At 47.8% G+C, this 26,222-nt stretch overlaps 1 protein-coding gene across 2 annotated transcripts in view; it reads right to left on the minus strand.

The window, feature by feature from the left end:
• Positions 1 to 7,235: 7,235 nt before the first annotated feature.
• The window catches only part of LOC119965302 (pterin-4-alpha-carbinolamine dehydratase 2-like), a 92,320-nt gene continuing 73,333 nt past the window's right edge, over positions 7,236 to 26,222 (minus strand). The window contains exons 3-4 of one of the 2 annotated variants that reach the window (XM_038795850.1): positions 14,103 to 14,183; positions 7,236 to 8,964 (exon numbers count right to left, since the gene is read on the minus strand). In XM_038795850.1, the coding sequence (XP_038651778.1) occupies positions 8,866 to 8,964; positions 14,103 to 14,183 (180 nt within the window). In that variant the 3' untranslated portion in view covers positions 7,236 to 8,865. Of the gene's footprint in view, positions 8,965 to 14,102; positions 14,184 to 15,466; positions 15,784 to 26,222 lie in introns of those variants that run through there. The other variant, XM_038795851.1, reaches the window with a different exon arrangement.

The following is a 26,222-nucleotide window of genomic DNA, read 5'->3' on the forward strand; positions in this document are numbered from 1 at the left end:
GATGGGCCGAGTGGCCTGCCTGATCCGACGGGTTCACGCCGGCGTCAACCACACCTGGTCGCTGCCGGCATGAAAAGCGCGTGAAAGCTGCGAGTGCGGTCTGTGGGGGGGGATGGAGAGGGAGGATCGAGCACCAGGGGGGCAATCAGTAGGGGTCTGGCCCGCGATCGTGCCCACCGATCGGCGGGCTGGCGTCTCTAAAGGACACATTCTTTTCCTCCGCCACCCCACAAGATCAATTCTCCATGTCTTGCGGGGCGCCCGAGGGGAGGACGGCAACCGCGCATGCGGCTGATGTCATTTGCGCGGTTGCCGTCCTCCCCTCGGGCGCCCCGCAAGACATGGAGGGTTGATTTATGTCATTTATGCGGCCACCGCTTTCACGCGGCACCAAGGCCCAGCTCGAGTAATTGACGCAGCGCCGCTCCTAGCCCCCTGGGGGTGGGAGAATAGGGGGCGAGGAGCGGCCTCCGACGCCAGAGTGAAACACTCTGGTTTTCACTCCGGCGTCGGCACTTAGTGTCCCGATGGGAGAATTTCGCCCGTGGTCTCCATATCTCAGAAAGGATACACAAGTATTGAAGGCTATATACTAGTTTGGCTCCTGGGTGGGTTGTCCTATGAACAGGCTTCGGAATGTGGCGACTAGGGGCTTTTCACAGTAACTTCATTTGAAGCCTACTTGTGACAATAAGCGATTTTCATTTCATTTCATTTAAATTGGGCCTATGTTCTCTGGAGTTTAGAAGGTGATCTCATTGAAACATGCAAGAGGTTGAGGGGCTTCACAGGATAGACACAGAGAGGTTGTTTCGTCTTGCTGAGGAATCTAGAACAAGCAGCGTCAGGGGATAATCATTTAGAACTGTAGTGAGGTGGAATTTTGTTACGCAAAGGTTTGTGAACCTTTGGAATTTTCTATCCCAGATGACTGCGGATGTTCAATCATTGATTATATTCAAGATTGAGATGGAGAGATTTTGCTCTCTCAGCAAAATCAAGGGATGTAGGGAGCAGGCTGGAAAGTGGAGTTAAGGGGCATCACGGTGCCGTGGTTAGCACTGCTGCCTCACGGCACCGAGGTCCCAGGTTCTATCCCGGTTCTGGGTTACTGTCCGTGTGGATTTTACACATACTCCCCGTGTTTGCATGGGTTTTGTTCCCACAACCCAAAGATGTACAGGGTAGGTGGATTGGCCACACTAAATTGCCCCTTAATTGGAAAAAAATGAATTGGGTACTCTTAAAAAATTTTTTTAAAAGAAAATGAAGTTAAGGCAGAAGAAAATCAAGTACGTGAGCTTTGAATGGTAGAGCAGGCTTAAGAGGGCACATGATCTACTCGTGATCCCATTTTTTATTATATGACTTTAGATTGCCAGCATTTTCTCCTTACTGTCACCATTTTGAGTGTAGTCAGGAGCATTAGCATAAAACAGCTCCAAATGCAATAATATAAATGTTGTAATTGTTTAAAGAATTTGGGGCACAATGGGGAATGAACATAATGCAAACAGCAATGTTCTAAAATCAGAGCTAAAGTTGAGATATATAAATAATTGATCTGAACTTTTTGTAGTGTTTTAATCCATTTTACCTTTTCCCGGTGACTAATCCCAGATCTCTAAAACATGGAATTGCACTAAGAGTCTGTATTTCAAAATGTTATTACAGTAAACTGGTTAGCCTTCTAAAGTCACATTCCACCAACGTTTACAGAAACATTTTTCATTGGGTATAATAGTGCGCTGACTAACAAATACACTTCGCAAGAGCACATTCCTGAAACCACAACCAATTCAAAAAAAAGTGATTTAAGTGAGATAGCCTAGTCCCAGACCACAGAAATGCCTGTTCACAGTGCCTTCAATCGCTCCTGCATTGTTATGCCAGCGTTAACATGCAAACTGCAAGCCCGGATGAACAAGCACCACCCAAAGCACAGCAGCTACTATGTCAATATTACAATGCAACAGAATACATACTGGGCACAGAAGTTCCTGCCATTCAATAACCTTAAAAATAATGACTAGTCCTTTTGAGGATTTCAATAGCAATGAAAACTTTCCTTTGTATCACCTAAACTGAAAAGAAATCACAGCAAGCATAAAGAAAAACAAACTGAAAATCCAAACCTAAATGAAAGAATGGTATGAATTATTTATTTGAAAACAATAATTTGTTTTTTAAATTTAGAGGACCCAATTCATTTTTTCCAATTAAGGGGCAATTTAACGTGGCCAATCCAGCTACCATGCACATCTTTGGGTTGTGGGGGTAAGACCCACGCAAACACGGGGAGAATATGCACAATCCACACGGACAGTGACCCAGAATCGAACCTGGGACCTCGCCGCCATGAGGCAGCAGTGCTAACCACTGCACCACCGTGCTGCCCCATTTGAAAACAGTAATAGGAGTGGATTCAGATCTCGTTTTCAAATTCATGGCACAGTCATTTATGATTCTGGAGCCTTGTCTGATACATGGGGCCTCACGGTAGCATGGTGGTTAGCATCAATGCTTCACAGCTCCAGGGTCCCAGGTTCGATTCCCGGCTGGGTCACTGTCTGTGTGGAGTCTGCACGTCCTCCCCGTGTGTGCGTGGGTTTCCTCCGGGTGCTCCGGTTTCCTCCCACAGTCCAAAGATGTGTGGGTTAGGTGGATTGGCCATGCTAAATTGCCCGTAGTGTAAGGTCAATGGGGGGATTGTTGGGTTACGGGTATACGGGTTACGTGGGTTTAAGTAGGGTGATCATTGCTCGGCACAACATCGAGGGCCGAAGGGCCTGTTCTGTGCTGTACTGTTCTATGTTCTATGACATGGAATCATCTGAATCCCTCAGTTTGGTGTTAGCCTGTAACCTACTCGGGGTATTTGTCAATCTTTCTATATGAATCACAAGGTTTCAGTCACACCCAGCCATCCAATATTCTCCCATTTATCAAATTGCTCTTGGTTCTATTTTGACTTTCCTCATTTGATAATTTTTCACAACATGAAGCCACCAACCTTTGGAAAGCAAAATGAAAATACCTTTTCTTTTTTAAAAGTATTTTTATTGGATTTTTGTCGTTTATATAAACAGTTGCAGAATAAGACAAAGACAAAATCAACACATGCTTCAAGACATTACAACACCATCCGTAGTTTCAATTATCATGCACAGGGTATGCAGTCTTGACATGTAAAACATATATTACAGGGTGCGCCTGTTAAGACCAAAAGAAAGCCGATAAAGGATACAACAGAAAATACAGAAAGAAAACCAGCTGGGTCAGGCTGGGGACAAGGAAGGCTCACTAGTTCCTGTGTGACTGATAGCTGGCGGTGTTCCCCTGATAGGGGGCTTTTTGTACGGTTATGGTTATGGGGGGGGGTGGGGGCGGCCTTGATGAGAGCCCCCAGTGGTCAGCCGTTACCCCATACAGCCTTGCCCTACCACCTTGGCTGTCTCCTGATGCTGAGCCCTGCTGGTGGGGGGAGAGGGGGTGTTTCTGCAGGTGTGTTCGCCACTGTGGTTGCTTCTACTTATTGTCCTTTGTCCCTTTTAATTCTATCCCTCTAAGTGCCCTGCATTTCCCTTGGTGTGCTCCCCGCCCCCCCCCCCCCGCCCCCCACCCCGGGCTCCCTTCCTGTCCTAACGGGAAAAGTTCCACCCCATCCCCATAACCCTGGACATTGTCTCAAAGAAGGACGTCCAGTACCCAACAAGTTTGGGGCAATTTTAGAACATGTGGGTATGGATGGCCGGACCTCCCAGGCATCATTCATACATGTGCTCCACTTCCGGGAGGAACCCGTTCATTCTTGTCCTGGTTAGGTGCACCCTATGCATCCTTTAACTGGTTTAGGCTTAGCTCTGCGCACGTAGAGGTGAAGTTTGCCCTGTCCAGAGCTTTGCTCCAGAATTCTCCTCTCATCTCCCTGTCCAGTTCTCCCTCCCATTTCTTCCTCATTTCATCGAGGGGTCAGTGTACCACCTCTGGTAGTCATCCATACATGCCCACATAGTTCCCGTCTCATAGTTGGTCTGCGGTCAAGAGTCTATCCAGTAGGAAGTGTCCTGGTGTCTGGGGGAATGTCATTGTCTCCTTGAGGAGGACATTTTTGATTTGTTTGTACCTTAGCTCAATCCCTTTTGGGAGCTGGAGCTTGTCAGTGAGTTCCCCCAGGATTGCTACTCTGCCTTCTACGTACATGTCTCCTACCTTCAGTTTCGTCCTGTTTCCACTTTTGAAGATGTCCATTATTGCACAAGTGCACTTGTAGTTTTTGCAGATGGGGTTCATAATAGATATCTCAGTCAGACCAAAGTGATGTTGCAGTTGGTTCCACGCTCTTAGCGTGGCTATTACCACTGGGCTTTTTGAGTATCTGGCTGGGTGGGGGAGGGGGCCATGAGAGTGCGGCCATGGCCAGTACTCAGAGGGATGTCCACGTGCAGGAGCTCTCCTCCATTTTGACCCATTCTGCTCCTGGTTTCTTGACCCATCTCACTTCTGCAGTAGCCACCCAGTGGTAGAACTGGAGGTTTGGGAGGGCCAGGTCCCCATGTTCCTCCTTCTCTGTTCTTCCTAATCCTCAGGCTCCTCGCCCGACAACAAAACGGCATGATTAGCAGGAGTGTGTCCCACCTTTGCAGGTCTGTTTTTACTTTTCCACCAGACACTGTTCCACTAGACGCATCAGGTTCTATTGTGGGATCCATGTCAAGTTGTGGGCTATTCAGATCCCCAGGTATCTGAATTTGGTCTGTGCCAGTTTAAACAGCAATCTCCCTAGCTCATCTCCCCCCACCCTTGGGATCACAGGACACAGTAACCAGAGGCGGCTCCAAACTGCCTTAGGAGTTTCACTATTCCTCCCAGGCTGGCCAGAGGGTTTGAGACACAGCGGAGCAGGTCATCCACGTAGACTAAAACTCTATGCTCTCTGTCTCCCCTATGAATGCCTCTCCACCCATTCGCTGCTCTAAGAGCGATCGTTAATGGCTCAATTGCCAGGACAAACAATAGCGGGGGCAGTGAGCAGCCCTGCCTTGTGCCCCTGTGCTGCCACAAGAATAAGTATCTAGTGCTGGTTTGTCTGTACGTTCACCATGGGAGCACTGTACAGTAGTTTCACTTCACCCACGAGGTAAACCCTGGCCGAAACCCAAACCATTCCAGTACTACTATGAGGTACTCCCATTCAACTTTGTCGAAGGCCTTTTCTGCTTCCAGGGAGATGATCACATCCGGTGTCTCCTCCCCTAGTGGAGCCATAATCATGTTCAGCAGACGCCTGATGTTCGCTGTTAGTTGCCTACCCTAAGCAAAGCCCGTCTAATCTTCTGCAATGACCTCCAGCACACAACTCTCCAGTCGCTTCGTCAGGGCATCAGTGTTTAGGAGTGAGATGGGTCTGTATGACCGGAAACTCCATTGGGTCTTTGTCCTTTTCAGAAATCAGAGATATTGAGACCTGAACCAGCATTGGTGGCCGGATTCCTCTTCACCGAGGGTCAATGAACATCTCCCGCAGGTGCGGGACCAGTGCTGGCGCGCGTTTTCTGTAGGGTACTCTTTCAGCTCCGCCCATTCCCCGCCTACACCGAGTTAATATTCTCCATGTCTTACCCAGTTGTAGTGTTACTTCCAGGCCCCTTTTCTTTTCCTTCACCACAACCGGCGTATCCAGTCGGTCGAGGAACCACTTTATCTCCAAATCCCTCTCCGGGGGCTCGGAGTTGTACAGCCTCGATAGAACGTCACAAAGGTGTCATTATTCTCATCTGATGCTGTGACTAGTCTGTCATTCCTGTCCCTAACCTGTGCTATTTCCCTTCTGGCTGCCTGCTTTCTCACCTGGTGTACCAACTGGCAGCTGGCCTTTTCTCCATGCTCGTAGAAGGTCACCAATGTCTGGCAGAGTTGACTTACTGCTCTCCCAATGAAGAGCAGGTCAAATTCCAGTTGCAGTTTTTCCCCTCTGCCAGTAATTCCACGGTCGGGGCTGTGGAGTACCGCCGGTCAACTTCCAGTATGGAGTCAACCAGCTGCTGCCTAGCTGCCCTCTCCTTCCTATCTCTTGGACACCTGTATGCTATAATCGCCTCTCTTATCTCTGCCTTCAGTGCCTTCCAGAATGCAGAGGGTGAGACCTCCCAGTTCTGGTTGCAGGTCACAGTCTCATCGATGGTTTGTGATATTTTCTCGCGAGGAGGGCTGTGTCCAGCCTCCATGGGGGGGCACTGGGCCCGCCCGTTTTCAACCCATATCCACGCAGTGTGGAGAGTGGTCGGAGATTACGATTGTAGAGTAGTCTGCCCCCACTACCCATGGAAAATGATTTTCCCACTACATAACCATCTTTGTTGCTCCAAAGGCCGTTCTCTTTTTGAGCAGTGTGGCCACCCACCTAGCCCTCATCCGCTGGAATGTCCGACCCACCGTCTTTCTTACCCTCAGTGGCTCCTTCTCCTACAGGTGTGTCTCCTGGAGGAAGATTACGTCGGCAATCAGGCTTTTCAGATGGGTGAAGAATCCGGATCTTTTCACTGGGCCACTAAGCCGCCTCACATTCAAGGTGACTATTCTGATGGGGTGTTTCTGCTCCCGCCCTTCCTGCGGGTTCAGTCATACTCACCATGTGGAAGTGCCCCTACATTCCATGGATCCCCTTTATCCAGGAGGCCATCCAAGATGGCCATCATTGCCTTATTGCCATGTGGGTTTGCACTCTGGGGTTTCCCTTTGGGGCCATCAAAATGGCCACCTATGATGTCTTTGTTCCTGTCGCCATATGCGACCATTTGCAAACAGCGTTCTTCCCTCCTCCCCCAACTCCTTCCCCCCCCCCTCCCCGGAGCCCATCTATTTCTCCCGATCCCTCCTGCCTGCGCCCCTGTGGGTTTCCCCCTGCTATCTACTCCTCCCGACCATCCCCCCTCCTTACTCTTCCCGATCATCCCCCCTCCTTCCCGCAAACTAGTGTTGTATCCCCCCCACTTCTGTTAGGCATGGGATACTTGAATGAAGCAACGAGCCCGCGGACCACCCACTGGCCCTACCCTACCCACGCTCCCTTCCTGCCTCAAAAAACTCAGAACGAATGGGAACATGTGGATACTGTAAAGAGTTTGCTACTTTTTGCTACTAAATGTCAGAAATGTATGTTCATCAGTTTTAGTAAATGTCACAAGTAAACTGATTCATGTCAGAAACAAAAGTAGACATCTTCAGATTAAAAATGTTAATTTAAGAGAATGCTTTTATTTGAAACATTCAAGTATGCTAGAAAATCACAAGTGTTATTTTCTCTTACATCCATTTGAATAAAACAAAATCAACATGAATCTTGCGTATAAAACTACATTATTGCTCGCGTCTATGAAAACTCATGCCATGCATGAAGGTATTTGTCGGAATGAGGGTACAGGTGTGTTTTTTTACATGGCTTTGACCAGTGCCATTGCACATCAGTGATACATTTTGGACCAACCCATGGAGCACAATGACCACAGACCACATTTTTGAGAACCACTGTTCTACGGTGTTTTAGACATGGTTTTATTAATGGAACATGTCTTCTGATTAAAACAAAATTAAGACAATTTAAACATTAATGTACCCACCAATGCTTTCTTCAGCCTAAGCATTTGGCAATGTTGAAAATGGCTAATGGCAAGTCATATAACTCCTCCCCACAGCAACATAGCTAAAATTGGTTGAGGAATTAAATGGTGCAAGAACCTATTTTCCATTCACAGCTTTGGGATACCTTTAAGCTGTCCTAATTTGCAGCAATCTTCAAGTAATGAATTTACTGTTTATCTTCCACAGCGTTGTACATGAAGAATCAAGACCAAGTGTTGTCTTCAGGCCACACAGAAGACAATTGGACAAGGATACGCAGATACACTTCCCATTTTGAACTCATACATTTGGTTTTTATTTTATATAATAGTTTGCTTTTATATTGTTTATAAATAAGCATCAAAATTGATCATTTGGCAAGCAATCTGCTCTGCAGTACTGAGCAATGAACTGTGCAATGCAAAACAGAAGTGCTAAAACTACCCAGCACAGAATTACAAAGTGAAGACAACTTTCATTATAATATCAACATAGGAACTTGATAATATAAAACGCATGGCAAAATTGTGAGAAAGGAAGTAAGTACTTACATCCAGGAAATGTGTGTCAACAACTAGGGACCCAAAACACACTTTCAAGGGGAGCTAAAATCTCCACCAAGACGTTTAATGTATGTTTTGGAGGAGATTCTCTGGCCTCCCCAGGGTGTATTTTGTGACGGGGAAGGGGGGGGGGGGGGGTAGCCCGCCATTGGACAGCAGCAGGATCTCCTGGTCTCACAGCTAGTCAATGGGAATTCCCAATGAATTCACGGCATGCCGTGAGGAAACGCGCGGTGGGGATGTACCATCGGTGGGACCAGAAGATCTCACGCTACGTATAGTTGGGGACGTTCACTTGACAATGGCAGATACTTCGCTTGCCTTTATTGTCCTGGCATTCTACAAACCAAACGCAACTAAGGCAACATAATGTTTCATGAACCAATGGCCAGCTCTCAGGAACAACGACAAGTCTGTTCGCGCTGCATTGTTAGGTCCAAATTTTCTCGTTACAAGCGATACTGCAGTGATCAGAGAATTGGGGACAACCAAGATCAAAAATAACTTTATGTTTCATCTGTGATCCTAGTCTTTAAGGTCATTTTTTTTTAAATTCAGGATTACCTATTCCATTATTGCTTCTAGTCTAAATGCTTCTCACCTATTAAAGTGTTCAGCATGTCTCCAGATTGCATCATATTTCATCCTGAAACTTTTCTTTTAAAAGAAAGCATAAAGATAACTAATTTACTGAAGCAGCTGCCTGTTCGATGAACTTTGCCAGCTTGACATCTTTTTTGGAGAGTCCACCACAGTCGTGTGTCAAAAGAGTTATCTGCACCTGGGGAGGAATGAAATGTAGAACGTTAACATGTGGGGCAAATTCACTTTTCCACCTGCATTTTACAGTGGGCGGAGCGAAGTTCAGAATCTCCTTTCTGCTTGTCTATTATTTTCGTAGGAGCTATCTCTTTTTACAGTCTTGCACGTGGACAGTTGTGGTTTTAAAAACTGGAAAAGAAAACAGAATAGGCGACGAAAGGTTGATGATGGTTTTTACTGCAAGCAGCAACAAGAGGATTCTCACCCAAAGAGAAAGAAAAAGACTGGAGAAATTTCTGGAGTAAGGAAATGAGGTCTGTATTAAAAGATCTAATTTACCTTTACAATTTTCTTTTATGCTGGAAGAGTTAGTGACCAATACTCTGCTTAATGTGGGTAAATGTCACCCCTTACAATCCAATAATTACCAATAAACAATTCAACTGATCTAGAGTAGGACAGAGAGGGAGCAGAGTGGGACGGTGAAAGGGAGAACACAGCTGTAACAAGTAGTTCTGCACAGCAAATGGAACCTTTAATTTGGAAGATTATATGGTTTTCCTGTCAATGTAAATATAGAAATAAGCAGCTATCTAGCCAGAGGCCAAATTAGCTCAATTGTCTGGGCAGCTGGTTCATGATGCAGAGCGAGGCCAACAGCATGGGTTCAATTCCTGTATCAGCTCAGGTTATTCAGGAAGGCCCCACCTTCTCAACCTTGCCCCTCGCCTGAGGGGTGGTGATCTTCACCACCAGTCAGTTCACTCCTCAAAGGGGAAAGCAGTCTGCGGTCATCTGGTACTCTGGCGACTTCAGTAACAGAGGGCATCTTTTTTTTAAACTAAAGGTTCAAGTCTGTGATTGTATCAGTATTAAATTGAATCAGTATTTATAATAAAAACGTGAATTTAATATATTCCAAATGTTACAATTTGTGATTATGATCCAGTGCTTTGGCCCAATTGCATCTAAGCAGTATTTGACCTTCAAAGCAAATATGTGGCTTCAAGCTCTATTCCAAGTCTGAAAATGAATTTAAATAACCTTTAATTTAAAAAGATCCCCTGCCAATATTAAAAGCAGGGGAATTTTCTTAATGGTTGTGCGTTCCAAGGCAAGTGATTCCCGCTTGTCGATGGGGATGTAGCATTTATTCAGGGAGGCTTTCAGAGTGTTCTTGTAGCGTTTCCTCTGCCCGCCTAGTGATCACTTGCCATTGCGGAGCTCAGAATAGAGCACTTATTTTGGGAGTCTTGTTGAGGCATGCGGGCAATGTGGCCCGCCCACTGCAGCTGGTCGAGTGTGACCAGTGCCTCAATGCTGGGGATATTGGGGAGAGGACACTCCTGTTGGTACGGCCTATCCTGCCATTGGACTTTCAGGATTTTGTGGAGGCAGCGTTGGTGATATCTCTCCACGGATTTAAGGTGTCTGCTGCAAATTGTCTGGGATTCTGATGCATAGAGGAGGGCAGGGATCACGTCTGCTCTGTATACCATGAGCTTGCTGCTGGATTTGAGGTCTTGGTGTTCGAATACACTGCTCCTCAGGCGTACGAAGACTGCTCTGACCCTTTGGACTCGATGTTAGATTTAGTTGTCAATGTCTGCTCGCACCGAGAGAAGGCTCCTGCGGTATGGGGAATTACCTACATTGTCCAAAGGCTCACCGTAGATCTGGATGGTTGGGGGCAGTTTTGTGTGGCAGGAGCGGGCTGGTAGGGAACCTTGGTTTCCCGGATGTTTAGTCTGAGGCCCATTCTCTCATATGTCTCGGTGAATGTGTTGACAATGGTTTGTAGCTTGGCCTCTGAATGTGTGCGCACACAGACGTCATCTGCTTACTGCAGATCATGAGGAACTCTTCAGCAACTCAGAGGAGGCAGTTGAAGAGTATTCTCGCAATGACCTTTCCTGTGGTGGCGAGTACGGGAATCCCTCTGTAATTTCAGCAGTCGGACCAGTCTCCTTTTTTGAAGATGGTCACATTTAAGGTGTCTCTGAGAGGTTGGGGCGGTCTTAGTTCTGGCCTGGAGGCAGAGGTTGAACAGTTTCCCGCTTGTCCGGTAGGTTAGCTTCACTCCAGCGGGGAGCTTCAGGGTGACGTGATACAGCGTTGCTGCAAGGAAGATGGAGCAGACGTTGGTGCGATGTTGCAGCCCTGTTTGACCCCAGTTTTCACACTTACTGGGTCTGTGGTGGTTCTGTTGGTGAGGATCAAGGCTTGCATGTCATCGTAGAGCAGGTAGAAGATGATGACGAATTTCTGCAGGCAGCCAAATTTCAGGAGGATGCTCAGCAATCCCTCATGGTTAACAGAGTCGAAGGCTTTTATGAGATTGAAGGCGGCCACGGACAGAGGTTGATGCTGCTCCCTGCACTTTTCCTGGATTTGTTGCGCGCTGAAGATCACGCCCATTGAGCCTCTTGTTGGGCAGAAGCCGCACTGAGACTAAGGGAGGAGCTCTTCAGCAACTCAGAGGAGGCGGTTGAAGAGTATTTTCGCAATGACCTTTCCTGTGGTGGTGAGTAGGGGAGTCCCTCTGTAATTTCAGCAGTCGGACCGGTCTCCTTGTTATTCTTCAGCTGTCGGATGGTTTTTGAGACGTCATAGCGAGCTGGGGTTGGGCTGAGATGGTGGTGGATAGCATGTTGCGGGATGGGATCGAGGATGCTTGTGTCGAAGGCTGTGTCTTGGTTAAGGAAGTCATCGAAGTGCTCTCTCCAGCAGGCATTGACTGCTCTCTTGTCTTTGATGCGCGCCTCATCACTTTTGGCTCTCACTGGGGTGGGCCCCTGGGTTCTCGGAAAGAAGATGGTTTTGATTGTGCTGAAGGTGCCATGCAAATCATGATTGTCAGCAAGTTGCTGAGTCTCCTGTGCTGTTTCCAACCATAATCTGTTCTTTAGGTCACTGGTTCTCTGTCGCACCCCGACCTAAGTTGCCTGTAGGCTTGTTTCTTCTCAGTGGAGTTTTGGTGGAGCTGCCCGTTCAGGACGCCTTGCGTTTGCAATCAAGCAGACCCTGGATTTCCTGATCATTCTCGTCAAACCAGTTTTGGTGTTTCTTGTTTGAGAGCCCGAGCGTCTCCTCGCAGGTGCGGACTATTGTGGCTTTTGAAGGGGATGAGGCGCTGTGGACAATCTGCGGCTCTGGCTCGGTGGTTCTTGTGAGGTTAGCTGTGAGGGGTCGGCTGAGTAGCTCTTTCTTCTTCGGGTCCAGCAACATTGAGTCTCCCACGGCAGAATTTCTTCTGCCTGTGTCGGTTTATGGCCGGAGTGATGAGATGGTATAGCGGATTGGTCGGTGGTCAGCAAAGCCATCGTCGGTTACGGTCGTGGCACAGGTCATGCAGAAGTCTTTGCGGTCTCTTGCCCGGACGATGATTTAGTTTATTAGGTGCCAGTGCTTGGAGCGGGGGTGTTGCCGTGAGATTTCCTGCTCGTCCCTCTGACGGAACAGGGTGTTCATGATGACCAGGTCATGTTCTAAACATTCTGTCAGGAGGAGAACTGCAGTTGGTGTTTGTTTTCCCCACGCCTTCGCTGACTAACTCGCCTTTCCAAAGGTTTGTGTCTTTCCCAACTCTAGCACTGAAGTTGCCGAGGACAATCAGCTTGTCTCCCTTTGGGATGGGGACAGCAATTCGTTGAGGAGGGAGTCGGCGTGAGGGAGTCGGCGTGAGGGAGTCGGCGTGAGGGAGTCGGTGTGAGGGAGTTGGTGTGAGGGAGCTCTCCTCAGTTTCCTGGTCAATATTTATATCTCAGCTAACATCATCACACTGACAATTGGAAACATGTGTAAATTGGCTATGTGTGCTTTCTTATTGAACAACAGACTAAAGATTCAAAAGCGCTTTAGGAAATCCTGAAGCCATGGAATGTGCTTCATTTTTGTGCTCTATCTATTGTACTTCTCTCACCTTTTGCCTTATGGCATTATAACTCCTATCATTTCTATACCTAATCTTTTTAAAGCTTATTATTTTTCTTTATTTGTATGTGTTCCTCACTTTCCTTACTCTGTTCCTTCTTATGCTTTTCATCTCGATCTCCTGGTTCGGATGAGGGACTATGCCTGAAACATTAACATTTGTTCTTTAGGGCAGCACGGTGGCACACTGGGTTAGCACTGCTGCCTCATGGCGCCGAGGTCCCAGTTCGATCCCAGCTCTGGGTCACTGTCCGTGTGGAGTTTGCACATTCTCCCCTTGTTTGCGTGGGTTTCGCCCCCACAACCCAAAGATGTGCAGGCTAGGTGGATTGGCCACGCTAAATTGCCCCTTAATTGGAAAAAATTAATTGGGTACTTTAAATTTATAAGAAAAAAAACATTTGTTCTTTCATTTCAGTCGCTGCCAAACTTTTGAACATTGAGGATTTCATGTTTTTACTTCGGATTTCCACCATGTGCAGTTTTATTTCTGTTTTATATTATAATTCCAAACTAAAAGTTATTCTTGGCAAAAATGCATCTAGTGCTTCCTGATTTATATATATTTAATCTACTCTGGAGGTTAACCACACTGATATCAAAGTAAATATAGGAAACAATAGTGAAAAGGTAATGTGCATAAGCGAGAAGTGACTGCCCAGAAGCACAAAAGTATAACCAAATGCGTTGGCTTGGTGAGGACAATGAGGACGGAAGGAAGAGGGGGGGGGATGGGGGGGATGAGTAGCGCAATGTAAAATGCGTTCCAACGTGAGCACTTACTCTGATCTCAGTTTAAATTGGTGATGGTCTGGATGGACTAAAAGCAGCATTAACTGCACACATAATGTTGTTAGCTACAGTGCTACTAATAGCTGAGGCTCTTTGATCCTCCTGTGCAGATCTCTATAACAAACATCAAAGGAAAGATTCAGGGCCAACCAGCAGTAGCACATTAACCAAGATAGCAATGCGTCTGAGAGCACACCAGTAAAGGTTTGTAGTAGTTTACAAGTTTTATAACCAGCTATATGTGTCTTTTTGCAACAGAAAAAATGACCACATTACTTTTGGAGTGCGGGAGACGTGTGGCGTGCCTGTACACACACTGCTAGTGATGCAAAAACTGGATTCACAAGGGTTACATGTTGCTGCAGACTGAATGATTTACACACACAGAACGTGCTACTTTTATGCTGTCAAACTCACCAGCATTCACATTACCTTGTGGTACACATTGAACCATTCAGGGTGATGATTCAGTTTCTCTGCCTGTAAGGCCACACGTGTCATAAATCCAAAGGCCTGGAAGAGATTTTATTTAAACAAAACATTAACACCTTCAAACAACTATCAACAAAGGGCCGATTGAAGATATAATTCAAGTTTTGATAACCTTCTGGCGAGTAGCAGGGCACTTAGGATTACCCTCCAAAATAACATGCCCAGTTTTTAGATGGACCAGATTTCCCACCGTGGCAAATGCGGTGAAGCTTGCCGCTGGTGATGACTGCAACAGCACGGCAATTCCCAGCGATTGGACTGAAGCAGAAACCTGGAAGTTTCTGAGTACTTCAGTGGGCCCCAGAGGAACACACATTCAAGCAATAGCGCTAGACACTGACTATTTGCCCACAACTTCCACCGATTTTTACTTGCAAGAAATTAGAGCCTCAAAATTTAGTTTTACATGGCAAAGGAATGAGGATGAAGCATTACTCCACTTATTTGGAGATTTTTTTAATCTGAGCAAACTCCAATAAACTGCAGACAGGAAAAATAAAATTACCCGGTCTCTTTTGATAAAGGCCATCTGGGGCCTAGTAATAATCCTAAACATCCCATCTGCTGGGGTCTGTCCCTCGGATATCAATGGCACAAAGCTCCTCTTCCCCATCCCCAACCAGCTCCTGTTATAAGAGAGCATTAAAAGTTTCTAACAGTTTTTTAAAAATGTGGCATAACTGTTGTAAAATATTTTTTAAAACATCACGTGCCATTGAGCTGAAGACTGACCTCAAGGGACAGGTGGTCAGCTCATGGCATCATTGGGTACTACAAATGCTGGACTTTATAAGACGGCAACTTTTTAAACTGCTTCCTTTGATTCAAGGTAAAATCAAAGGGACCCGGGACCTCCGAGGGAATCTGCCAAGAGACAAACCCATATGGCCCATGTTATGAAGACAGAAACTCAAATTGAAACTTATTCAGAAGTCGGTGCAAGCTTTAATACTTTGACACAAAAGGAGGCGGCAGCTGGTCATGTTGCTGCCGGAGCTTTCAGACTTTGAGTTGGTCGAATGAGAGATTTAGGAGAAAATGGCCCACATTAGATACTTCTTTGCCAACCAGAGAAAAGGACTGGTCTCAGGTTAACTACCAAGCAGAGATTTGGTGAGGAGGAGTACTCATTTTGAATGGGCAGCACGGTAGCACAGTGGTTAGTACAGTTGCTTCACAGCTCCAGGGTCCCAGGTTTGATTCCGGCTTGGGTCACTGTCTGTGCGGAGACTGCACGTTTTCCCCATGTTTGCGTGGGTTTCCTCTGGGTGCTCCGGTTTCCTCCCACAGTCCAAAGATGTGCAGGTTAGGTGGATTGGCCATGCTAAATTGTCCTTTGTGTCCGAAAAAAAGGGTTAGGTGGGGCTCTCCCCCCAGATTATTGTCGGCCTTTGGGGCCGTCCCCGGCGTCAAGCGGGGCCGGTTTGAAAACCGGTGAGGAACCCCGCGTGGGTGTTGGGCGGCTGGAGCTCAGGCGTCGGGCCCAGCGCGCGCAGAGGTCGGAGCAGCAGGGGCGGAGCTAAACGGAAGTCGAAGTGGCAGGCCCGAAGCCAGGGCGCGATGTTGGGTGGCTCACGCCTAGAATGTTGTAAGAAGACTGAAGTTTGGTCCCAGAGGAATTCTGGAGGAATACAAAAAAGAAGGGAAAGAAGTTTTAAAGAAACTTGGTGAAAGGTTTTTTTTCATTTTTTGAAGGAAGAATTTTTTGTTTTTCTATAAAATGAAGATTGAAGAAGGAAAGAAGGGTGGGAAAAAAAAAGGAAAAATAGTAAGTCATTAAAGGATGCAAAAAGCAGCGTCAAAGAAGGGAGGAAATGCGGGCTCATCGTTGAATGAGAGGACCAGCAATAGCGCTGACAAGATGGCAGATGCCGGACCGCATGGTGGGGCCGCACTACTTACGGTGGAGAAGATGACTGAGGTGATGGTGGTGGAGCTGGAAAAGCAGTTTGCGAGGCACAAGGAGGCTTTGAGGAAGGAGATGGCGGTCACATTGAAGTCATTGGTGAAGGAGGCAATCGCCCCGGTGAGGGTGGCGGTGGCAAAGACATCGGCCGAGGTGACAGAGCAGGACGAGAAGATGAAGGAAGTGGAGGAGGCCGTGTTGCAGCACAGCAACCAGTTCACCTCGATGGGGGACGAATTGCGGAGGGTGGTGGAGGTCAACAGAGGACGCCGAGCATAGCACGAGGACTTGGAGAACCTCACGAGGCGGCATAATCTGAGAACAGAGGGCCCAAGGCCAACAGAGTCCTTCGCTAAGAAGTTGGCGGAGTTGATGGGGGAGGGTGAGAACCCCTCCCGGTATGAGCTGGACCGAGCTCATCGGTCATTAAGGCCGAAGCCCAAAGTGAATGAGCCGCCAAGAGCAGTCATTATCTTCTTCCGTAAGTACTGCATGAAGGAGAAGGTGTTAAGCTGGGCGAAGCAGAAGCGCGAGGTGCAGTGGGATGGTGCTGGAGTTCGGATCTACCAGGACCTGACAGTGGAGCAGTGTTCGGGCAACTGAAGGTGGCACTGTACAAAAAGGGGATGCGATTTGGTATGGTATGCACGGCGAAGCTGAGGGTGACGTATGATGCCAAAGACTTTTGTTTTGAGACAGCAGAGGTGGCTGAGGCGTTCGTGAGGGCAGAAGGCTCGGGACAGACTTAAGGAGCGGAGCTGGAAGAGAAACTGTGGACTGTGATTGGGAAGCTGGAAAATGTATAAATGCTATATCTTTCTTTTTCCTGACGTGTGTTTTAATTTACTTCACTTCACATTGTTACACAGTTCAAGTTATTGGTTGGGTTGATGGCATTCTGTGTTGCGACGGTTACATCTTATTTTAGTGAATGGTATGGGTTGGATTGTTGTTTTTGTTTTTTCTTTCTCTGGGACTGGGTGTGAGGGGACGGTATACCTTGGCGGGGAGAGCCACCCACGCTAGCTAACTAAAGTCGGCTCATGAACGGAGGTGAGGTGAGAGGAGGGCTGCGGACATTGGAACCTGATTAGTAGGTTTCGATGGGCCTACGAGGCAAGCAAGGGTGGGGGGAAGGGAGTGATGCCGGGAGATGTGTTTTCGAGAGGAAATGTAGGGGGGGTCTTTGGGAGGGGGGGTTGGGATCCGACGTTAATAATGGATAGGGGCAGGTCAGGCTCATGGGCAGGGCCCGGTGGTAAGGTGATAAGAAGGGTGGGGGGGGGGGGGGGGGAGGAGGTTGAGAGGCCCCCAGTTAGGATAGTCACATGGAACGTGAGAGGGTTAGGAGGTACGGTCAAGAGGTCAAGAGTGCTTGCGCATCTTAAAAGTTTGAAAGCCGAGGTAGCAATGCTGCAGGAAATTCACTTAAGGGTGAAGGACCAGGTGAGACTTGAAAAGGGCTGGGTTAGTCAGGTGTTTCACTCTGGATTTGAGGGAAGGGCTCGAGGGGTAGCGGTGTTGGTCAGCAAAAGGGTACACTTCCAGATGGACAAGGTGGCGGCAGATCGGGGGGTAGATATGTGATTCTGACAGGGGCGCTGGAGGGGAGGTTAGTGGCGCTGTTAAGTGTATACGGCCCCAATTGGAACGATGTGGGATTCGCAAAGAAGGTGTTTGTGGCTACCCCAACTTGGACACACACGAACTGATAGTGGGGGGGGACTGGAACTTGGTGCAGGAGTCAAGGTTGGACAGGTCACGGCCGCGCTTGCTGGTCCCATCAGAGGGGGGGAAGGCATTGACTGGGCTAATGGTGGAAATGGGAGGGGTGACCCTTGGAGGTTTCTGCACCCGAGGGAATGGGAGTACTCGTTTTTCTCAGCAGTCGCGGATCGACTTTTTCATGGTAAGGCTTTGCTGGCTGGGGTTAAGGGGTCGGAATACTCGGCACTTGCAGTGGCAGATCACGCTCCGCATTGGGTGGATATGGTACTGGAAAAGGGGGTAGCACATTGGCCGGTGTGGAAATTAGATGTGGGACTTTTGGGGGGCCAAGGATTCTGTGACAAAATTGAAAAGGTAATTGAGGAATATGTAGGTTTCATCTGTACGGGAGAGGTGTCGAAGGAAGTTGTCTGGGAGGCTCTAAAGGCGGTGGGTGAGGGGTGTGGTGATTTTTTTTAAGGCCAGGGTCGACAAAGAAGAGAGGTTAGAGCGGCAGAGGGTAATACATGAGATGTTGGAGGTAGATAGGAGTTACGCAGAAGATGGGGACCCAGCGAAGCTGGAAAAGAGGAAGGAACTACAGGCGAGCTTTGACCGACTGTCCACCAGGAAGGCGGTGTGCCAACTGAGACGAGCAAGGGGTGCAGTTTACAAACATGGAGATAAGGCTATGTTAGCAGGTCAGCTCCGGAGGGAGGCAGCGGAAGGGAAATTGTGCAGGTGAGGGATAGGGCAGGGAAGTTGGTGGTGGCTCTGGATTTGATTAACAAGGTCTTTGAGGAATTTTATGAGAATGACGTACCATCAATTCGACTCAAGACACATTTAGGATCCGAACTGTGGCTTTAATCAGCTAGTTGTTAGCCCGGTGGTCGACTACAGAGAATGACCGACCGCCAGGAACTCTGGGTACTTATACCCCACCTCGGAGGCGGGGCCTACTTGCCTCTTGACCAATTGGAGAGCAGTCACATGACTAGTCCCAACCAATCGGACGAGAGGCACATGACCAGCCAGAGCCAATGGGAAGTCAGTGCTCTGCACCAATGGCAGTGCTCATATCCATACCACCACAGAGAGGTTGTACGCGTCAGAGCCACCTGGGGGAGACTGTGAGATGCAGGAATTTCTAGATGGGCTGGAGCACCCGAGGTTAGGGGAGGGGGACAGGGCTACATTAGAAGGAGCGACAGTGGAGCAGGAGATAAAAGATGCGATTGGGAGGATGCAGTCGGGGAAGGTGGCAGGGCCGGATGGGTTTCCGGTGGAATATTATAAAATATTCAAGGATAAGCTGGCACCCCTGATGGTGGGGATGTTTGAAGAGGCGATAGGGAAGGGGGTGTTGCCACAAACTTTGGGGCAGGCATCGATTTCCCTGTTGCTAAAAAAAGATAAGGATCCGACGGAGCGTGGGTCGTATAGGCCCATATCACGTTTGAATGTGAACGCAAAAGTAGTGGCGAAGGTACTGGCAGATAGGTGCCTCCTGCAGGTCATAGGTGAAGATCAGACAGGGTTCGTGAGAGGGAGGCAGATCTTTTCAAACATTAGAAGGGTATTGAACCTCGTTATGGCAGCGGCGGAGGGAAAGGAAACAGAGGTAGTTATGGCATTGGACGCTGGGAAGGCATTTGACCAGGTAGAATGGGGGTACCTGATAGCAGTTCTGGAGCGGTTTGGGATTGGACCAAGATTTGTGAACTGGGTAAAGCTACTATATAAGGAGCCGAGGGCAAACGTCCGCATAAACAACATCAGCTCGAGATACTTTTCTCTCCACCGTGGGACTAGGCAGGGATGTCCTATGTCCCTCCCTGCAGTTTGCACTCGCGATTGAGCCATCGCATTAAGAAGTTTCAGGGTATGGAAAGGAATAGTGCGGGAAGGATAGGGCATAGGGTGTCCTTATATGCCAATCACTTGCTGTTGTACGTGTCAGAACAGAGTGTGTCGATAGGGGGAATATTGGAGCTGCTTCGAGTGTTTGGGTCTTTCTCGGGGTACAAACTAAATCTACACAAGAGTGAGTATTTTGTGGTGTCTCGGCCGGGGGTGGGGGCAGGGGTGGGGGAGCAGCCATTCCGTAGGACAGGGACTCACTTTAGGTACCTGGGGGGTGCAGGTTGCCCAGGAGTGGGTGGGGGGTTGGGGGGGGGGGGGGCTCCGCAGGTACAACATTCCTAGTTTGGTGGGGAGAGTGAAAGCTGATCTGGCAAGGTGGGATGGTCTCCCTCTGTCACTGGTGAGTCGGGTACAGGCGGTTAAAATGAACGCGTTGCCACGATTTCTGTTTATTTTTCAATGCCTGCTGATTTTCCTGCAGGCATTGAAAATCAGCAGGCTTTTTTCAGGGAGATTGAGGGGAGGATTACCTTGTTCATATGCGGAGGGAAGGTGGCCAGAGTTAGAAAGGTACTGCTACAGAGGGGAAGGCAGGCAGGGGTTTAGGTCTTCCGAACCTGATGTATTACTACTGGGCGGCGCACGTGGAGAAGGTGCGCAGCTGGGTCAGAGGGGTTGATTCCCAGTGGGTCAGATTGGAGGAGAGTTTGTGCAGGGGGTCGGGATTGAAAACACTAGCAACAGCGCCGTTCCCGATGGCCCCGGGGAAATACTCAGGGAGTCGGGTAGTAATAGCTTCATTGAGAATTTGGAGGCAATTTCGCCAACACTTCGGATTGGGAGCAGGGTCAAGGGAAATGCCGATTCGGGGGAACCACGGATTTGAACCAGGGAAGTGGGAAGGAAATTTTCCGAAATGGGAGAAGGGGAGTAAGACACTAAAAGATTTTTTTCTTACGGGTCGGTTTGCAGGATTGAAGGAGCTGGAAGCGAAGTATGGGCTGGCGCAGGGGGAAATAGAACATAGAACATACAGTGCAGAAGGAGGCCATTCAGCCCATTGAGTCTGCACCGACCCACTTAAGCCCTCACTTCCACCCTATCCCCGTAACCCAATAACCCCTCCTAACCTTTTTGGACACTAAGGGCAATTCAGCATGGCCAATCCACCTTACCTGCACGTCTTTGAACTGTGGGAGGAAACCGGAGCACCCGGAGGAAACCCACATAGACACGGGGAGAACGTGCAGACTCCGCACAGACAGTGACCCAGCGGGGAATCGAACCTGGGACCCTGGCGCAGTGAAGCCACAATGCTAGCCACTTGTGCTACCGTGCTGCCCCCAAATGTTTAGATACATGCAGGTTCGAGATTTTCTCAGAAAGGAGATACTGAGCTTCCCGGTGGAGCCAGCCTCCACATTGCTGGAAGAGGTGCTGACGACAGGGGGACTGGAGAAGGGGGTAGTATCGGCGGTATACGGAGCTATTTTGGAAGAGGAGAAGGCACCACTGGAAGGGATCAAAGTAAAGTAGGAGGAAGAGTTAGGAGGGGATATGGAGGAGGGGCTTTTGTGTGAAGTGCTCCGGAGACTGAATGCCTCCACCTCACGTGCGAGGTTGGGGCTAATACAGCTGAAGGTGGTATACAGAGCACATCGCACGAGGGCGAGGATGAGCCAATTCTTTGAAGGAGTAGTAGATGTGTGTGAACGTTGCAGGGGCGGGGCCCGCTAATCACGTTCATATGTTTTGGTCCTGTCCAAAGCTAGAGGATTACTGGAAGGAGGTTTTTAGGGTAATTTCTAAAGTGGTGCACGTGAAACTGGACCCGGAGCCCCAAGAGGGCATATTTGGGGTATCGGAACAGCCAGGGTTGGAAACGGGTGCGGAAGCAGACGTTGTAGCCTTCGCCTCATTGATCGCCCAAAGGCGGATCCTGATGGCTTGGAGGGCAGCTTCTCCACCCTGTGTCCTGGTGTGGCAGGGGACCTGTTGGAATACTTGACTCTTGAGAAGGTTAAGTTTGAACTGAGGGGAAGGACGGAGGGGTTCTACAATTCATGGGCATTATTCATGATGCACTTTCAAGAACTGGATATCATCGAACATTAGTTGGGGTGGGTGGGTGGGTGGGTTGGGGGGAGGGGGGCTGTCTGTGTTAATGGCGACTATGGGTGATCCCTAATTCCTTTTTGTCATTTGTTTATGTGAACATGCGGGCTAATCTTTGGGGTTTGGTGGGAGGATGGGATCGTTGTTATCGATATGGGAATGACATATTTGTTACTGATTATTGTTTATTGTTGGTGGGTGTAAATTTGGGAGAAAATGTGAAAAAGGAGGAGAATACAAACTATTTACAAAATAAAATGAATATGGAGGATTTTTATTGCATAAAATGCTACATCAACATTTCCAGGCCTTGCCTGCTGCCACTATTGCAGGATTCAATTATTTTGATGCCGAGCTTCTCAAATTAAGCATTCATAGCTCAGTTGAGTGGGAAACAATATGACCCGGATTTTGCGGTCAGTGGTGCATCAATGGCATTTGTCCCTGATCATGAAAATCTAGCCAACTGTGGGGTATGGTTTCCCCTATTCAAATGGGAGCTTCGATCTAGGAGCAAGTCAAGGAATCTCCAGGCTTCTAGCAACAGTGATGTTATCAAACAGTACGTAACCAATCACACTGAAGGATTCTGAGGCAGCACATCAGAAAGTAAAATGCACCATTTAAAACAATATTAGAAGTGAAGGAGAGTGTGATATAAATGAATGGATTAAAGGAGAAACAAAAAGATCAAAAATAAACTTTAAAAGTATTTTTAAAACGAGGAATTTGTTTTCTAATAATGTTTCAGCTAGAGGGGGTTTCCAGCAGTAATTACATATTTAGTACATGTCCATTAATCCAAATTCACCTTATTCAACAAAGTTTAAATTTGTCAAACGTTTTGTGTCCCCCACAGCTGGACTAAGAGCATAAAATTGCAGGCTCTCATCAATTCAGTGATTTCTAATTGTTTGCAATTTACGAGAACTTCAACAGCTCGTCCTCTGGAGAAGTGCATAGAGGATACCTGACAGCAACTAATGCTCCCTCTAAATGTGTTTGCTCCCTCTAAATGGGTCCTCAAGCAGCTTGTGGCATTGTGCAGTTCCTTAAAGGGAACATTGCTATGCGCGTGCGTGTCTGTTTGTTTCCAGCACGGCACAATGCAGATTGCTGCACAGCCATGCACCTCGTAGCTTGGGAGGGAACACCAACAACAACATCAGGATTTCTGTGTTCAGCTGCTTATGCGCGGCCTCAACAGGTTGCTGCCAGGTTCAGCAAATGCTGAAAATTTCAACGTCATTACTACTGCAACGTCCCAGCCAATTTTACTGCCCACGTGATTGGACTAAGTCTAATATATATGCATTTCCAGCCTATTTGCACAAGGACCTGTTTTGCAGCATTAAAATATTTGAGAAGAAAACCCAGGATATTGACCAGTTCTGGTATGCTGACATCTGGTACAAATCCAGGGAAACTAATGACTATTTACAACTAAAAGCCCCAGTTGGTTGTTCACAGACCAATTTCTATGATTTGTCAACAGCACGTAAACATAGCTGGAATAGAGTTTCTGCTCGGGTTGCTCGCTTTCTAATTAGTGTCAGTGCCCCAAAATTGGTACAAAGTATCAAGGAATTTTAAATGCAAATTTACTTTCCATAATCACCTCTGCTAGTTTAAAAGGCGTCATGCTAAAAGCTGGCCATGTCCATAAACCTTGCCCTATATTTGATTAATCACCAGGACAGGAGTCTGCCAATTGCCTTTGAGGTGCTTTTAAAATTAGTCTTTTCTTCTTTTGGGCGTAAGGACTTCAAGAGACAAATGAGTTTGAGCAGCAAGTTGAGAAAAAAAAACTATTTCTCAAGATACTCCAGACAAAGCAGCCCACTTGCTCGGCACCACTTTCACCAACTTAAACAATCACTCCCTCCACCACTGATGCACTGACAGCAGTGTGTACTGACAATATTAGAAATGCAGGTCCCTTTAAGAGCAAACCAGGTCTTGCTTCAGAGGGAGTTCAGAGCAGGTGATGTTCACTGAAGCACATATTTAAGAGCTGGATTTTTTTCCCCACTTGGGGAGGCTCTGGACAGGGAGAGGATCTAGAAGGGTAGTGTGGAAACCAGTGTTTGTACTGAACTAAAAGTATCACAATGAAAGAGTTGTGAATCATCAGAAAGTCTTCTGCTGCCTAATTCGGTAAAACGGATATTCACCAGTAAAGCATGTACTGCATACAAAATGCATTGCAGAAACTCGCTAATACTTCATCAACGGCACCTTCCAAACCCACAATCTCTAGCAGGTGCATGGGAACACCACCACCTGCAGGTTCCCCTCAAAGCCACACACAATGCAGAATTGGGAATTGTGGCACCTTGAGACAATACACTGGAGACTTTCAGTAACAAAAGGACTTCACAACAGAAGGTAAAGGGAACTATATGCAGGTGCAGAGGAATGATGGTTAGGTCCGGACTCTCCAGTTCCGGGGTCCTTACTGCCCTGGTCCCTCTTCCCAGGGCCATGCGCTTTCTCTCTATTGGTTGGGGTCTGCATGCTCCCGTACGATTGGTCCCGAGCCAGTCACGTGGAATGCAAAGTCCACCCCCGTAAAGGGGCTGTGCGACCACACCCCTCCCCCCTTTACGTCTCTCATTACAATTTACAAAGTAAGTCATATACAAGGTCAAGTGACATAAGGGAAAAGAGTTGATCACAGAGTCAGTCTGTCCGGGGAGTCCTCGCAGACCTCCTTAGCCCACAGCCGACTCCACCGGCTCCAAGGTAGTCTTCTTGTCTGCAGAAGACAATGATTCAGGAGACACCACCTCTTCTGTAGAGCTGCTCACCTTGCCAACTCCCACCTGGAATTCTGCCGGGGCTGACTCGGAAATTCCCGGCTCCCTCAGCTCTGGAAGAGCCACAGGAACACCAGTGGCACTAGTCGGACCCATCAGTTCTGTCATTGGGGCTCCTCATGTGGTCGACATGGTTCTGCACAGTCCTTCCAGTGACATTTACCACAGACTGGGACACGATACGATCAGCTAACCAGAGAGATCCGGAGGCAACATTTCAAACTAGAACCAGGTCACCCAGCTGGAATGATCGATCACCCTTTTGTGAAGTTTTACTGTGAGGCCTGCCAAACCCTTCCTGCCAAATTTAGAAATATCAGGTGAAAAGGATTCTGAGGCAACTGCCCATAAGAAATTCAGCCAGCATGATCCCTGTGGTGGCATGGGGAGTTGTATCGTAGGTCATTGGCACATTGGCCAGCTGATGGTGCAACTGCCAGCCTGATTGCTTCCGGTATGGCCCTTTCCACCAATTCGTTGGATGCAGGGTGATAGGGAGCCGTTCTGGTATGCCAAATTCTGTTTGTTTAAACAAAGTGTTGGAAATCGTCCCCAGTAAAAGGAGTGCCATCATCAGATACAATTGCTTCTGGTACATATGGCAAAGATCCGATGTACGGCTTTCACAGTAGCTACCAAGGTCGTAGTTCCCATCTCTTGTATAGATACGCATTTGAATGAGCATCTACCAAGACAAGAAACATCCTGCCCAAGAAAGGGGCTGGATAGTCGACATGTACTCTGGTCTATGGGCAACCTGGCCACTCCCAGGGATGGAAATTGGCTAAAAGAGGTAATGATTGTTCAGCCTGGCAGGGGATGCATCACCGTACCTGTTCCTCAATAGCTTTATCAATTCCCGGCCACCAGATATAACTGTGAGCCAGTATCTTCATTTTTCTTTGGCCCAGATGGGCGCTGGGTAATTCTTGTAAGAGGGATTCTCGCTGGGGTGGAACAGCGATTCGAGAGCCCCAAAGTATTACTCCATCCTTGGCGGGAGTTCATCCTTGCGGTTAAACAGGGCCTCAACTGTTCGGATTTCATGTCGTGCCAACCTGTTTGTATCTTCCGTTTCACCTTGGATAATACTGGATCTCGTTGGGGACAATTTCATTTGAGTCCGGATGACACCAGCAAGGTTCAGCACCAAAATGGTTACTTGGGGTACCCTAGGTGGCACTAAGTTCTTTGGCAAGAGGTTTGGGTGCCAGGCCTGTGCTGAAAAGTATAGCTGTAGGAAACTAGCAGCAAGACCCAATGTTACAGCCTGCTGGAGGCATTTGGGGCATTGGCTTGTCCTCTTGCAAAAGACCCAATAGCGGCTCATGGTTAGTTATCATTACGAATCAACGTCTGTAAATCTATTGGTGGAACTTTTCAACACCATAGAGGACAGTTAGTCTCTCCTTTTTGAATTGAATGTAATTTCGCTCAGCTTCTGAGAGAGAGTCCTTGAGGCAAAGGCAATTGGTTGTTCTGATCCGTCCTCCATTTTATGGAGTATAACTGCCCTATCCTGCATAGGAACATGTCATATGCGACAACAATTGGTTTCTCCGGGTAGAAATGAACTAAAAGTTTTGAAGGATGCAGAGCTTGTTTTATCAAGCGAACAGCTTCATCTTGCTCCTTATAGCCAGGTTT

This window comes from Scyliorhinus canicula, chromosome 4 (assembly GCF_902713615.1).
Source record: "Scyliorhinus canicula chromosome 4, sScyCan1.1, whole genome shotgun sequence".
In the NCBI taxonomy this organism is placed as follows: domain Eukaryota; kingdom Metazoa; phylum Chordata; class Chondrichthyes; order Carcharhiniformes; family Scyliorhinidae; genus Scyliorhinus; species Scyliorhinus canicula.